Genomic DNA, 14,944 nt, shown 5'->3' with positions numbered 1-14,944 from the left:
TGGGGAAACCTTGCATACCATGGGGGAGCACTTCCACTGGGAGAGCCAAGATTTTTCAGAATCTAAGAAAAGGCTCAGAGACTTCCTTTTACTACCTCAACACATGCCTCTAGCTATTCCACCTGTGTTGGACATTGTAGATGATGTGTTCTCGGACTCTAGTCTGACCCCTGACTATTTACCTCCAGCTCCTGTTAAGCCAGACAGATACTGCAGGGTCCCTGACTATTTACCTCCAGCTCCTGTTAAGCCGGACAGATACTGCAGGGTCCCTGACTCTCATAAATTCCTTTTCAAAAACCCTACTGCAGACCCAGAAACTATTTCTCAGTGTCCAAAAGGGGTCAAGGCTTCTAGTGCAAAAAATCCTACCCCCTCTGACAGGGATTCTAGGGCTCTGGATAGATGGGGAAGAAAGATTTGCACATCTGCTACTTTGGCTATAAGGGCCTTAAATTGCCAGTTTCATATGCTCAAATATCAGCAATATATCATGACACTGCTTAAACAGAAAATTATGGCAAATTCTTAATGTGCAGAAAACAAAGAAATGCAGGATTTATTGCATGCAGCTGAACAAGTTGGAAAGCATACTTTGCAATGTGGGTTTGATTCTTTGTAGGCCTCCTGCAGGGCCGCTGTTACGGGTTCTGTCATTAGGAGGCATGCATGGTTAAAGGAACAAAATCTGCCTGGCCATGTTAAAGCAAAATTATTAGATGCTCCTTTACAACATGATACCTTGTTTGGTGTTAAGGCAGAAGAGGTGTTAAAGAAAATGGAGGACAAAGCTAAATCTATGCAAACGGTCAAGGATTTCGTACAGGTACAGCCACCTAGATTTAGCAGACACTGACTTACAAAGACTTGGTCCTTTCCAGTCTCAGACGGACCTCAAAGGGGCAGATCCAGATGCCCTAGAGGCAGATCACAGCCACAAGGATCGTACAGGTCTAAGCAGTGGAGTGCTTCTACCTCCAAAGGTGGAGAGGACAAATCACAATCATACAGGAAACAGTCCCAATGACTTCCCCCTGTCTGCGCCAAGCACTTATCTTCTGGAAGCACCCTTAGGGGGGAAACTAGCACTTTTTTCTCAAAATTGGCACATTATAACCCAGGACAAATGGGTTCTAGACATAGTGTCACAAGGCTACAAGTTTCATTTCCATACCCTGCCAAGGGCAAACGGTTGGCCAGACCTGCCAAAAAATCAATGGGCAGAGGCTCAAAAACAAGTCGCAGCTCTCATGGACATGAGGGCTATTCAACAAGTACCACAGCAAGAGCAGGGACAAGGATTTTACTCAAGCCTGTTCTTGGTACCCAGAAAGGACAAAGTATGGAGACCAATACTGGACCTATCTATTCTAAACACTTTCCTAAATATACCAAAATTCAAGATGTTGACCTTACAGCAGCTACTGCCCATGCTGGGCAGCAAGGCTTTGCTCGTGACTTTAGACCTAAAAGAGGTATACCTGCATGTCCCAATCAGACAATCATGCAGAAGATACCTCAGATTCAAGGCTGGCTCAAAGCATTACCAATTCTCTGCACTGCCCTTTGGCTTATCTACTGCGCCCAGGGTCTTCACAAAGTGCCTGGCAGCAGTAATTGCTTACTGCAGACAAAGAGGAATACAAATATATCCTTACTTGGATGACTGCCTCATACAAGCAGAGAACAAGGACATTCTACTACAGCATCTGACTTTCGTGAAAGGAGTTTTAACAGGCCTAGTGTACACAGTCAACAAAAAGAAATCAAAACTAGTACCCTCTCAAGAGATAATATTCCTGGGTGCAAGCTAAAATACAACTGCCCAGATGGCTTATCTCACTCCAGAGAAACAAAGGCAACTGACTACCTATTTCAAGGAAATAGCAACAAAGGCCCAGTTATCTGCAAGAAAAATTATGCAGGCTTTGGGCTTCATGGCATCCTGCATCTTACTAATTCCATATGCAAGACTGCATATGAGGAAAATTCATTGGTACCTAAAAAGTGCATGGACACAACATTGCCACAGCCTGGAAACAATGATTACTCCAATTCCCTGCCTATAACAGGAATTTCAGTGGTGGGCAAAGGCTTGTCACCAAAACAAGGGACAGTCATTCTCACTACCGCCAGGCAGAGCCTAACGACGGATGCATCAGATTATGCCTGGGGGGCACACATGGCAGGAAGAGGCATTCAGGGCACCTGGTCCACAAACCAAAAGCATCTACATATCAATCAAAAAGAGATGCTAGCTGTTCAAAATGCCCTGACAGCCTCCAAGGACCTACTTCATCCGGGACAACTACTGATAAAGACTGACAACACCACGGTCATGTGGTACATAAACAAGCAGGGGGGCACTCATTCTTATCCCCTGTGCAGACTAGCCATGGCTTTATGGGACACAGCATTGACTTACCGAGTTTATTTGTAGGCACAATTCCTGCCAGGAAAGGAAAATACACTGGCAGACAAACTAAGCAGAAACCTCATGGATCCCCACGAGTGGCACCTGGATCCACAAGTCTTCAGCATGATAACAATGAAATGGGGACGCCCGGACATAGATCTATTTGCCTCTCCTCAAAACAATCAATTAAAAAGATTCTGCACAAGGACTTATCACAGACAAGCTTGGAAAGTGGACGCCTTATCTTTCAACTGGACAAACATATCAGTATATGCCTTTCATCCACTGCCTCTCCTCCCCAAGGTACTCCTAAAGGTCAGGCAGGAGAAACCAAAAATGATTCTGTTTGCCCCAGACTGGCCACGCCAGTACTGGTATCCGATCTTAAGAAACCTGTCCCAATGCCCAGCCTGGACCTTACCTCAAATACCTCATCTACTGTCCCAGCAAAACAATCAGATTCTGCACAGCCAATTCAGGACCCTAAACCTGGCAGCATGGCAGATAATGTAGCCATACAAACCACACCTCTCAATAAAGCTGTGATGGATGTCATTTTAGAAGCCAGAAGGCCTAGTACTAGAAAATCCTATGTTGGGAAATGGAAGAGATTTTGTGCTTGGAACCAAGCTCAAGGAGCTGATACAGCTGTACCAAATATTCTTCAGATTTTGCAATATTTATCTGAGATGCTGGACAAAGGCCTATCTTTTTCATCAATTAAAATCCATGCCTCTGCCATTTCGGCTCATTACAATACAGAGGCACCACTCTTTTCTCATCCTTTATTAAGGCAGTACCTCAGAGGAGCCAAAAACTTAAGGCCTCCAAAGAGAACGCCAATACCTGCATGGGACCTCAATTATGTCTTGGAAAAACTCACCTTACCTCCTTTTGAGCCAGCTGCTACTGCGGACATAAAGTTCTTATCTTGGAAAACAGCTCTGCTCCTAGCAATAACTTCTGTAAGACGAGTTTCAGAGCTACAGGCTCTCATGGCTGCGGAACCCTATATCATTTTCTATCCAGACAGGGTCTCTCTGAGAACAAACCCTACATTTATGCCTAAGGTGGTATCCAGTGTTGCCCTTAACCAAACAATTAATTTGCCAACCTTTTATCCAAATCCACAGAACAAGGGGGAGAAAATTCTGCATTCTTTGGACGTACACAGACAACTAAGATTCTACTTGGACAAAACTAAAGTTTTCAGAAAGACAGAGCAATTACTAGTGGCATATGCCGCAGCATCACAAGGAAAGGCTATCTCCAAGCAGACCATTTCAAAGTGGATAGGTCACTGCATTTGTTTCTGCTACTCACAGCATGACAAACCAGTGCCTAAGGGCATTAGGCCACATTCAACCAGAGCTGCAGCCACTTCTGCAGCCTTTCTCAGGGGAGTACCAACCAAAGACATTTTGGAGATTGCTACTTGGAGTTCAGTGCATACCTTTACAAAACATTACAATCTGCCTCTTTACTCTAAATCTAGGGCAGGCTTTGCCACTGCAGTTCTGCAGGGCCTCATAGCCGCTCCTAATGCTGTTTAGCTCCAGCCCCCCAACCATAGCTTTGGGACTGAATCCAAATGTAATGACTGCAACAGTGAAACACGAAGAACATAGTACACTTACCATAAATGTAGATGTTTGTGTATTCACTGTTACAGTCCAGGTTACCCTCCCGCCATCCCCCTTATTTTTGCTGGAACTTATCTTTACTTCTCTAATCTATACAACCTAGGTGGTGTATTTGCTTATACATGAAGATAAAGCTTATTTTGGTGCATGTATGTTTTACAACCTAGGTGGTGTATTTGCTTATACATGAAGATAAAGCTTATTTTGGTGCATGTATGTTTTACTTGCATAATTTTAGCCTACCTTTTTGGGGGCACCTGACATCTGGGGCAAGAAAAACTAAATAAAATGGCGCTGGCTGCATATTTTATACCCCTGACGTCAGGGAAGAGGTGACAGCAACCGACACAGGACCCAAGACTTTGGAATTCAGGCCGACTGAGGGCAACCTGCCAGCAGGATAACCCAAATGTAATGACTGCAACAGTGAATACACTCGAACATCTACATTTATGGTAAGTGTACAAAACTGTACTTTCTGGCCCAGAAATTGTAGTTATTGGCCATTTGGGCAGTTTTTCCATCTCTCTCAACTTTCTGATTTAAAAGCCTACATTTGCATTTGTTTCCCCCCTTTTCTGTAATTAATTTAGTCCAGATGCAGATTCTTAGTTTTAGCACTTGAATTTGCTTATTTGTGATCAGCACTTGTTCAGAACTTGTAAGCACTAAATAACCTACTATTTACTATAGCACTCAACCTTCCTCATTACCTAGAGGAAAACAGTTTTGGTACTTACTTTCCTCACTTGCTTAGAGAAAAACAGCTCTTGTACTCACTTTCCTCACTTATCTAGAGGAAAATAGTGTTTTATTCAGGCATGTCCAAGGGTCAGCTCCCAGTGTTCTCTCCTGTCTTATGTGATGAATCTGAGCATCTTGGGGCAATGTAGAAATTGCTTCATGTACGCAGACAACCCTCTCCTCCTACCACCCAACACTACAACCTGTGAGAGATGCACTTATCTAGCCAAACTGGAGGTAAAGCTCTCTCCAATCAAGACTGAACTTGACAGTCAAGAGGAGAAGGTAAACACTTGCACCACACCACATTCATCACATAGTCTCACTAAATCTACACCACCAAAATCCACACAAAGAAAAACAAAAACATTTGCAGAGGCTCTCAATAATAATCTGCTCAAGCAATAGAGACCTGCAAAGCAGAAATGCAAGCAAACTCCACCCCCCCCAACACAACCCAAATGACAGATAGTCTGCAGACTCAGTATGCCACTCAACCACAGCCAATAAGGCAAACAACGTACCCAACACACTAGTCTTAGGTGACTCTGTAGTCAGGCACACTGATGTCCCATTCACCAGGCTAAACAAGGAGAAGGTTACTGTCAGCTGCCTGTCTGGTGCCAGGATCCGCCACATAACCCATGCACTCAGGTCACTCCACAACAAGTACAAGTATGACTCTGTCATTGTCCATGTTGGTGTGAACGACCTGAGACGTACCTACCTGGACTACATGAAAAGAGACATGGAAGAGCTCTCCGATCTTGTAGCCCAGCCAGGTATGACCCTAGCCCTGAGTAGCATTCTATCATCACCCAGAATGAAGCCGCAGTAAAAGAACAAAATGATTGACTTCAGCAATTGGCTAAGCTTCTGGTGCCATTCTAAAGGGATCCACTATCATCTGCCTGGGATAACATGGTTGACAGACCACGATGCTTTGCCAGAGATGGCCTGCACCTGTCACCCCTGAGATTCTGGATACTGACTAAGGTTCTTGCCGCCCCTATAGTGCCTTTTTTAGGCAAGGTTCAAATGACAAATTCACCACCGTAACAGGAACAGGCATGCAAAAACTGAGGGTGATGCTACTCAATGCTAGAAGTCTAAATCTCAAAATGCACTCACTCGAGGCACACCTTAAAATGGAGAACATCGATATCTGTGCAGTGACTGAGACCTGGTTCAAGAGTCCAGAGAGCACCCCTGCACTACCAGGCTATAACTCATACCACACTTTTCGGCCATGTAACCTGGACCGGAACATCAAAGGCGGAGGTGTGTCCATATTCATTAAGGATATCCACACCTCCAGGCTAGTTGCTCAGCATAATGCAGCCGAGGTTATCCAAGTGCAACTAACTCTGGGCAAAACTGCAATCCAAATTGTAGCTTGCTAAAGATCACCCACCATGCCCCAGGATTCCCACTCCTGTTTTCTTGATGTATTGGAAAATATCAGGGTTCAACCAAACACCCATAATAATGGGTGATTTCAACTACCCCACCATTAACTGGGAAAGCTACTCGTGTACCAACTCCTTCGCTCAACGCTTTCTTGAATTCATAAACTCCAGTGCCCTGTATCAACTTATCCACACCCCCACCAGGGGCAACAATATCCTAGACCTAGTCATGAGTGACCGGTGTTCCACTCCTGAAGTCAATGCCTCATTGGTCCGATCCGACCATAAGCTAATTACCATAGATATCCACATCCTGCCCCCACCCCCCCATTAAGGAAACCATGGTAAAAAAATTCTCCAAAGCCAACTTCATGCTTCTTAAGACAGAAGTGGTGAACTTCATGACACCCATGCAGATGGACAATACAGTTACAACTACTGAATCCTACACAATTGCACTTTATAAGCACTTACATGAGTGCATGGATCATGCTATCCCAAACGGAACCAAGACGCTATCCTCCAAAAAAAGGAAGCCAATCTGGTGGTCCCTTGCCATAGACAAACTGTACAACAGTAGGAAGAAACTGTTGCAAAAGAGAGTAAAATCCCATGAGTGGAGGAGCTCTATGGTCAGCCTCGGTAAGAAGCTGCGATCCCTGATAAAATCTTCCAAAGATAGTTACAAAAACAAAATTGCCACTGATTCTAAAGACAACCACAAAGCATTCTGTAGCTATGTCAAGAATCTCAATGGCAACACTCAGATCTGCTCTGAGTTACAGCACAATGGCACTAAATATACAGACCCAACTAATATTGCTAACATCCTGGCAGATAGGTTCAGTGCTAACTTTACCCTCCTCTCACCCCCTAAAGAGCCCATCTCTATACCGGAAGAATGCAAAGTTCCTGTAATCACGGCTTCACAGGTAAAAACCACACTCTCCAAAGCCAAGAACACAGCATCCATGGGACCAGACAACATCCCCGGCTGCGTTCTCCATGAACTACAGAACAAACTGGCACCCCACCTAAGTACCATGTTCAATCATAGCTTCAACTCAGGTTTTGTGCCTGCTGAATGGCGCACAGCGATGGTTATCCCACTCCACAAGAAGGGAGCCACCACGCACCCCGGGAACTATCGCCCCATTAGCCTGACGAGCCTGGTCTGCAAGGCTATGGAATGTATCATCATGGAACTTATAAACAAAGACATTGGTAATCTCCAAACTCTGAACCCCACCCAGTTCGGGTTTGTAAAAGGCAGATTATGTCTCCTAAACCTGATAGACTTCTTTGAAGCAGTCACTAAAGCCGTAGACAAGGGTAAGGTGGTTCACACAGCCTATCTAGATCTTGCCAAGGCTTTCAACACCATCCCCCACTCTGGAATTATAGATAAACTTACTAAACTAGGTATAAATCCCTATGTCACAAGATGGGTTGCCAACTGGCTCACTGACAGAACCCACACTGTGAAAGTAGCAGACTCCAAATCTGACTTCAGACCAGTGACAAGTGGAGTACCACAGGGTTCAGTCCTGGGTCCTCTCCTGTTTGGTATCTACTTCTCTGAAGTACAGGCTAACACAGAAGGTCTTTGGCTAACGAAGTTCGCAGATGACTGCAAACTAGGAGCCATAATCGAAACTCCTAACGATGTGGACATCCTACAAAAGGGCCTCACTGAGACAGATGCCTGGTGTCAAAGCCATGGCCTCAAGCTCAATGCCAAAACGTGCATTGTCATCCCCTTTGGTAAAAACTCTGTACCCATGAACTACAACATAGGCGGTAGTATACTTAACACCGAAAGTGTGATAAGAGACCTTGGGACACAGGTGGATAGTAGTCTCTCCTTTGATAATCACATCGCCACAGTAGTCAGGAAATCCTTCTACATGGCACACCTCATCACAAAAGGTTTCTCATCCAGGAAAAAAATAGGTCATTGTTCCCCTCTACTCATCACTCATTAGACCCTATATAGAGTACAACGCCCCTTTTGGTATGTACCTCACAAGACATCTACAACAACTGGAAAGTCCACAGAAATACCTCACGAAGATGATTACCGGCCTCAAACAAATGTCCTACGCAGACCGTCGCAAAAAACTCCAGCTTTACTCCGTCGAATATCGCCTACTCAGAGGTGATCTCTGCCTAATATGCAAAGCTATGTCAAACCCAGAGCTGTTGGACATACTCCACTTAAAGAAATCCCAATCCCTCCGAGCTACACGCTCTAGGGACCTAAACCTTGTCACCACAATAAACAGAACATGCCGGAGGGATAGATTCCTGTCCCAGAGACTTCCCATACTCTGGAATAAACTATCTATATCAGACAAAGCTGCCCATTAGCACTCTTCAAGAAAAATCTTGATGATTGGATAGGAAATAGGAAATTCACCCCGGGGATCACCTCTGTGGCTCTGCTCAACAGTGGCACAGGAAAATAATTTTCTTGGGTGGCAAAAGCCAGGGTACCTTTTTGGCTGGGCTTATATAGGCCCCAGGGCCGATAGCCTAGTACCTACCTATGAATCTATGTTGTGATATTGGACTGCTGTGTGATGGTGGCATGTAAAACTTGTGTCTATATGTTGAATTACAGTGGTAATGTCCTCTGTTTTTACAAAGGTGGATGTCTAAATTAATGTCCTTGATGTAAGTTGTATTTAAGCAAAATGAATTTGAAAAACAAGATGGAATTAATGTAAGACATGGCAAAGGCTAGGTTTCCTACATCTGTAAAGTTAATACTTTTTTCCATTAGCAAATGCTCATAGTGGGGGTGAAAGAAGTATGCAAATGCATGCAGTTGGCCAAGGGAAGTCTACATTGTTTTCTGAGTGAAATTTGCAAAGTGGTTAGCTTTTTTCCTCATTGCAAATTACTTTTACTTGGAGAGAGCTGTCTGTAGGTGAAAGCAATTAATCTTGAGAGTTCCGAGCACTCTTGCTGAAAGAAATGCAACAATTAAAGATAAAGTGGTGGCAAGCAATTCAGTGAAAAATACAGTCTGACACTTCAGGAAGTGATTGCAAAGTAGCCTCCCAAGCGGTCTTAATAACTTCAATGTATTTAATAGAACAGTGCACAGTTTATTTAAAGGTAGCCAGTGTGCTTTTTCTTTTGGCTAAAAGTGAATGTTTAGTGAAGGCATACAAGCTGTTTTTCACATCTAAGAGGGAGAGCAGTGTAAGTGTGAAGACGGGCTGTAACATACACATTTGCATGGTTACCTAATTTCAGATTAGGTAGTGCCTGCGGGTGCAGCCATCAGTTTGGGGCAACTGCTCCTACTTGGAGGGCTAAAATTAATTTGTTGAAAATGTACATAGTTATATGTATTGTTCTAAGTTAAAATTATTTGGGGCGGGATCCTGAATTTTTTTTTTTTTGATTGTTTTCATTGAAGCAGAGAGTCATGAAAATGTGACATAGATTAAATGGAGATGAGAAGAAGCAACTGCTTAAAATGCCAGCCTGCCAAGCTTTAGTCTGTGCATGTAAGCCAAACGTTAGAAATACACATTCAAAAGAACTGACTTGTATAACAAGTGGGAGTAATAGCTTTTATATAATAATGGATACTCTGTCCATGTTAGCATGGAATGTAAATGGCCTTACAGATCAAGACAAAAAGGAGAGAGCATTGAATTTTAATAAGAAATATAGGGTGCAAATGACTGTGTTGCAGGAGACTCATTTGGATAGAAATGACCATGTGAATTTGACAAATAAAGGATTTCAGAATTGACATTTAGCAGAATATCAGGAACAGATGAAAAATGAGTAATAATGCAGCTTGCTAGAGGGGCTCCAGTAGTGACAGAAGAGGAAAGAGACAGTAATGGTAGATTTGTGGTAGTAAGAGGCTATTGTTATGTAGTAGCAGAGTAAGACTCCAAGCTAAGAGAATGTAAAACACTGGCATTTATTTATATTCCAGCAAAACTGCTATTATGGAGAGAAATAATCATCTTTCAGCCGGGAATGTTGGACTGCCACTTGATTTGCAATAGTGAGGATGTATCAGCAGGCTCTAGAAGGGAAATATAACAAAAAAGGATAGATTTCTGAAAAAAATATATGAGAGTATTTGGTATGGAAGATGTGAATTCAGTTGTAGAAAATCAGAAAGAACTTGCATACTGTTCCCTGAGGTATAATAACTAGGCTAGACTGAATAGAATTTATATTTATATATTACAGAAAATTTTAGTTTCATTGAAGGCTTTGGCATACATCTAATAACTGTTTTCACATTATGCATGTGTAAAATCTAAGATAAAGAGGCAGGGTAGTGAAGTAAAAATGTGACACTGGCATTTTCATACTAGTTAAAATAGAGAGGCATTTAAGGAATGGGTAGTGGAAATTATTCAAGAGTTATTCAGGAAGATAGAAATTTTTTTCAGAAGGGTAGCTAGTACGTGAGATGAGATGAAAGTGGAGTTTTAAGCACAGTGTCGTAATAAAGAGATGGGAAAGAAGTGATAGGGATTATTTAGATGGCATGACAAAGGTTAAAGTGTTGTAAAGGGAAATTGACAGAACAAGGAGAAACTGCAGAGTACGAAGGGAAAAATAAGAGAGTATTTAGATAATATGCATGAATTTAGAAAGGTTGATATTTAACTTTTTTTTTATAATTCCAATTCATAAAAACTTTTATTACAATAACTTGGACAACAGAAAGTGGGAAGGATTGTCACCCAACTTGGGGAGCTTATGGCAAGAAAAATAACCAGAGATCCTATAGCAATAGAGGTATTTTGGACATTTAATGAAAAATTGTATAAATTAGAGGAATGTGGAAACCAAGAAAAGTCAGTTGGAATATTTTTGAAAGACTTGTTTATGCCCAGGTTAGAGGAAGACGAGGCCCAACAGTTAATAGATAAGATTCCTATAGAAGTTTGGAATTTAGGAGAGGGAAAAGTGTTAAAGATTTGGAAAGTTTGTTTAACAGTATTTAAAAAAAAGGGTGGTGGCACCAGCATCTTGGACCAAAGCTGTGGTGCCTGTTTTACCAAAGAAAGTAAAGACCTTTCAGACCCAGCTTCATTGAGACCCCTTTCAGTTTTAAACCACGATTATGAAGTGTTTGTGTATACTAAGAGAATGTAATACCAGGATTCAGCAAATCTCTTGAATCTCATCCTTGGGGATGCCGTCATGTTGGCACCCAGGGAAAAAATAGTAGCTGAGGATTTAGTCTCATCACTCAAGCTGGGCAGCAAGTACAATATAAGATACAAAGATTTTATGTACTTACTGTTACGATTGTTCATGCTGTTCTCCTCTGTCCTCCTTGACAACTCTCCCGCAACCCCCTTGCCAAATTGTGTCACTCCTTCCTGGGATAAACATGGTAGAAACCTGAAGCCTTTCCCCAAGCCTCCTCAGTACTCTGGCTTCTGAAGAGTACAATCTTGATCTGAGGAACAGTAAGAAAACACTGCATTGTGGGAGAGGGTAGTAGCTTGAGTGTTGTAGAAGTTGTAAAACAAAAAGTTGCTAACTTAGATCCACTACAAAGGCAGATAAGTCATCAGATGAGGTAGATGGAAAAGGGACAATAAGGATCCATTGTCATGATAAGCACATACCTTTTATATTTCTGTGTATGTAGGAGCTGAGTAAGACTATATCTTTTTGCAGGTTTTTGTAGAGGTTATAGGGAAAGTTAACCTCAGAAATTTTAGTAGAATGAAGTGTTACTACAGAATAAAACATATGGGAAATGTTGGTTAAAAGAAATTAAAGTAGAGGTAAGGGTATTTACACCTAAAATGGCATGACAGACTTGATTCTTTTAAAGCAGAGTGTATTTTTCTGTCCAGTTCTGTGATACAGAAGAATAAAGCATGGACTGCAACTCGGATAACCCAAGACTGAGTAGTGGTGGCTCAGGAACCTGGAAGAGCCAGAGAGGGATGGGTGAGAGATGTGCTGCTTATACTGGCATGCTTACTTGGGAGTGAGGGCTTTGGTGACCCGCTTCCCCTGTTATAACTTGGTACTCCAAGAGAGCAGTGTAGACCACCTCCCTGAGAGCAGGCTGCATTGAGGGTGGGATGTGGGTGGGGCCACCCAAATCAGTGTAGTAGCCCTTTCTGGGGCTTGTCAAGAAGATGACACACTTCTGTATTGTGGCATAGACAGTTCTATTGTGATGATGTAGAGCGCACATCACCACCAGTGGGTGGAGTTAGGCCACGTCTATAAAATGCTCTAATGGCTGCCAGGATGACTGTTCCACAATCAACTTTGGACTGAGTGAGCTTGGACCAGGTCTTGTTGTCTGAAGAGTGAATGAGTCAATAGATAGTGGGATGCTAATGGTCAGCAGGCAGTTGGGTGCCAGAAGTGCAAGCAAAAATACACAAAGTGGATTATTCTTGATATAAAAATAGTTTATAGGTTTAGATGTTCAGAGAGAAACTATGTCCATTACAAGCTATCCTTTTTTATAACCATATCTTTGCGAAGTCTTTGTATTTACAACAAAAGTGATTCATTTAGTTGCTGCTCAATAGATTAATATGAGCAAGTTGGGAATAGACATGTAGTTAAGTCATGCACAAATTTGCTCATTTTATATAACTTTAAACATTGTATTAAACTTTTGACATTAATAACTGTTTTAGATAACCTTGATTACACTTTACGGAACCAGAGTGATATTGATGACCAACACGACTACGATAGTGTGGCATCTGATGAGGATACAGACCAAGAACCTCTACGAAACGCAAACTCTGGCAGGAATAATCGAGCCAAGGTAATGTCCGGATTGCTCTTTTAGTTATTACTTTTTGTTTCCAATTTTTTTTTTTTTTTTTTAGCAGATGACTAATGTAATAATTATTTTGTTGCAAAATCTCAGTGAAACAACCTGTATGCTAAGCAACATAGTCACTGGCGTTCCACAAGATGATGTTCATAGTCCGTGTTGCAGTACTGATTCTTGGGTCTTCCTACCATGCAGAAGCTCATGACTGATACAATTTCTGGAGTCTTTGCATCATCTCAAGCCATTGGACTTCTGATGACCGAAGTCTGGATGTCAGGGTATAAGAAGGGCATCCTGCACCATCTTCAAGTCTTTTTGCCATTCAGTCTGATGCGCTTCACATGTGTTCAGTATGCTTTCAGTCCATCAGTCAGTTTGTGTTTCCAGAGATCCTTTTCTTCTTCCAGATAAGTACCCTGTTGGGAAAAATGTTTATACTAATTTAATGATCAAAAAAGTAGATGATTGCTTAAAGTGTTGGAAGCAAATCCTGCATAAAGATTTTCACTCATTTTGTCTCTTCTGCTTGGGACTTTAGCACAATGTTTCTAACTGTCCTGATTGTGTAAAATTCTATGTGAAAACTGTCAGACGTAGAGCTGAGGTACTTGCTGCCCATATGGAGTCATCTACTTCGGCTTCCTTGGTGGCATGACAGTCCACTGCTACCGCATAGCCCCCACAGACTCCGGAGTCTCTTAGCATCATTCCAAAAAGATGAAAAGACTAAAAAGCTAAGGACCTTCATGTTTCTGAAAAAGCTCCAACTGCCATTCTTAAGTCATCCAGTGATCTGGATGAGGTGCCTCTGTAGCCCCCTGGTCCAGCAATTTCTAAGCCTAAACATTTCTGAGCAACCCCTTGGGAGGCCTGCATGGCTTCAGGCCTACCTTCAAATACCAGCATGGGTCACATATTGGTTGGGCCTGATGTCACTCTGCAGGCCTCAGCTTCCATCATCCACACCGTGTGTATTGCTAGAGACTCCTTATCTTCCCCGACTACCAAACTCACAACCAAATTTGCAGTTGGACAGCCACATCCTTCAGTCACCCCTGTAAAATGGACAGCCAAACCAAAGTGAATCATTGCATCTGCTTTGCCACCACCTCTGACCACTTCTACTCAAACCAAAGTCTAAGACCTCCTTGAAATAGCACAAGGGTTTGGCTTTCATGCTATCTAGAGAGTCATCTCATCCATCCACCTCCAGTGCCTCTCCAGCTAAAAGATGCAGGGAACTAAGTTTTCAGCCAGAGGAAGATTCCTCTAGCTCTTAGGATGAGGAGGAATTGTTTTACTTTGGACACTTGCCACCTCAAACCTAACCAGACTCAGATAGTACACACTCTTCCACTTTCTCTCTTAGCACCTTTCCTTCAGGATATCCTAAAAAGATTGAAAGAGGCTTTCATTTGGGAAAATAAGCAGTTCACCCATGCCTAGACCCACGATAGGGAACTCCTAAGTCTACCTTCACCCTGACCACTGACCATTCCTCCAGAGCTTGTTGTATTACATGATGTCTTTGAAGACATTGTACAACCTGTCTATCCCCTGCACTGAGGAAACCAGATAGGTTTTACAGAGTGCTGGAAACTCATAAGCACCTCTATAAAAATGTAAAGGATGATCCTTCTGTTGTTTTCATTGAATCTACTAAAGTTGTGCCTGAAGGGCCAACAAGGCACACCCTGCCTAATGACTGAGAAAGCAGATTACTAAACAGATTTAGGAAGAAAGCCTATGCCTCTGCTACCCTGGCAGTGAGAGATTTGAACTATCAATTCCATATGATTAAATGCCTTGAATCTCTTCAAGACAAAGTGCTAGCTAAGGTTGATTCTATTACAGATGGAACTTTATCCAAGGAATTCGAGGAAATACCCAGAGAAGCTTTACAAGTCTTTAACTCATT

General features: G+C 42.4%; 1 protein-coding gene across 4 annotated transcripts in view; it reads left to right on the top strand.

The window, feature by feature from the left end:
- Window positions 1–14,944, top strand: part of GIT1 (GIT ArfGAP 1) — a 1,727,505-nt gene that overhangs the window by 1,374,981 nt on the left and 337,580 nt on the right. For all 4 annotated transcript variants that reach the window (XM_044054459.1, XM_044054456.1, XM_044054457.1 and 1 more), the window contains one exon: window positions 12,881–13,014. In XM_044054459.1, the coding sequence (XP_043910394.1) occupies window positions 12,881–13,014 (134 nt within the window). The remainder of the gene's footprint in view (window positions 1–12,880; window positions 13,015–14,944) is intronic.

The sequence above is a fragment of the Protopterus annectens genome, chromosome 13.part0 (genome assembly GCF_019279795.1).
Source record: "Protopterus annectens isolate FY-2018-M chromosome 13.part0, PAN1.0, whole genome shotgun sequence".
Classification (NCBI taxonomy): domain Eukaryota; kingdom Metazoa; phylum Chordata; order Ceratodontiformes; family Protopteridae; genus Protopterus; species Protopterus annectens.
This window is presented reverse-complemented; position numbering and strand designations above follow the sequence as displayed.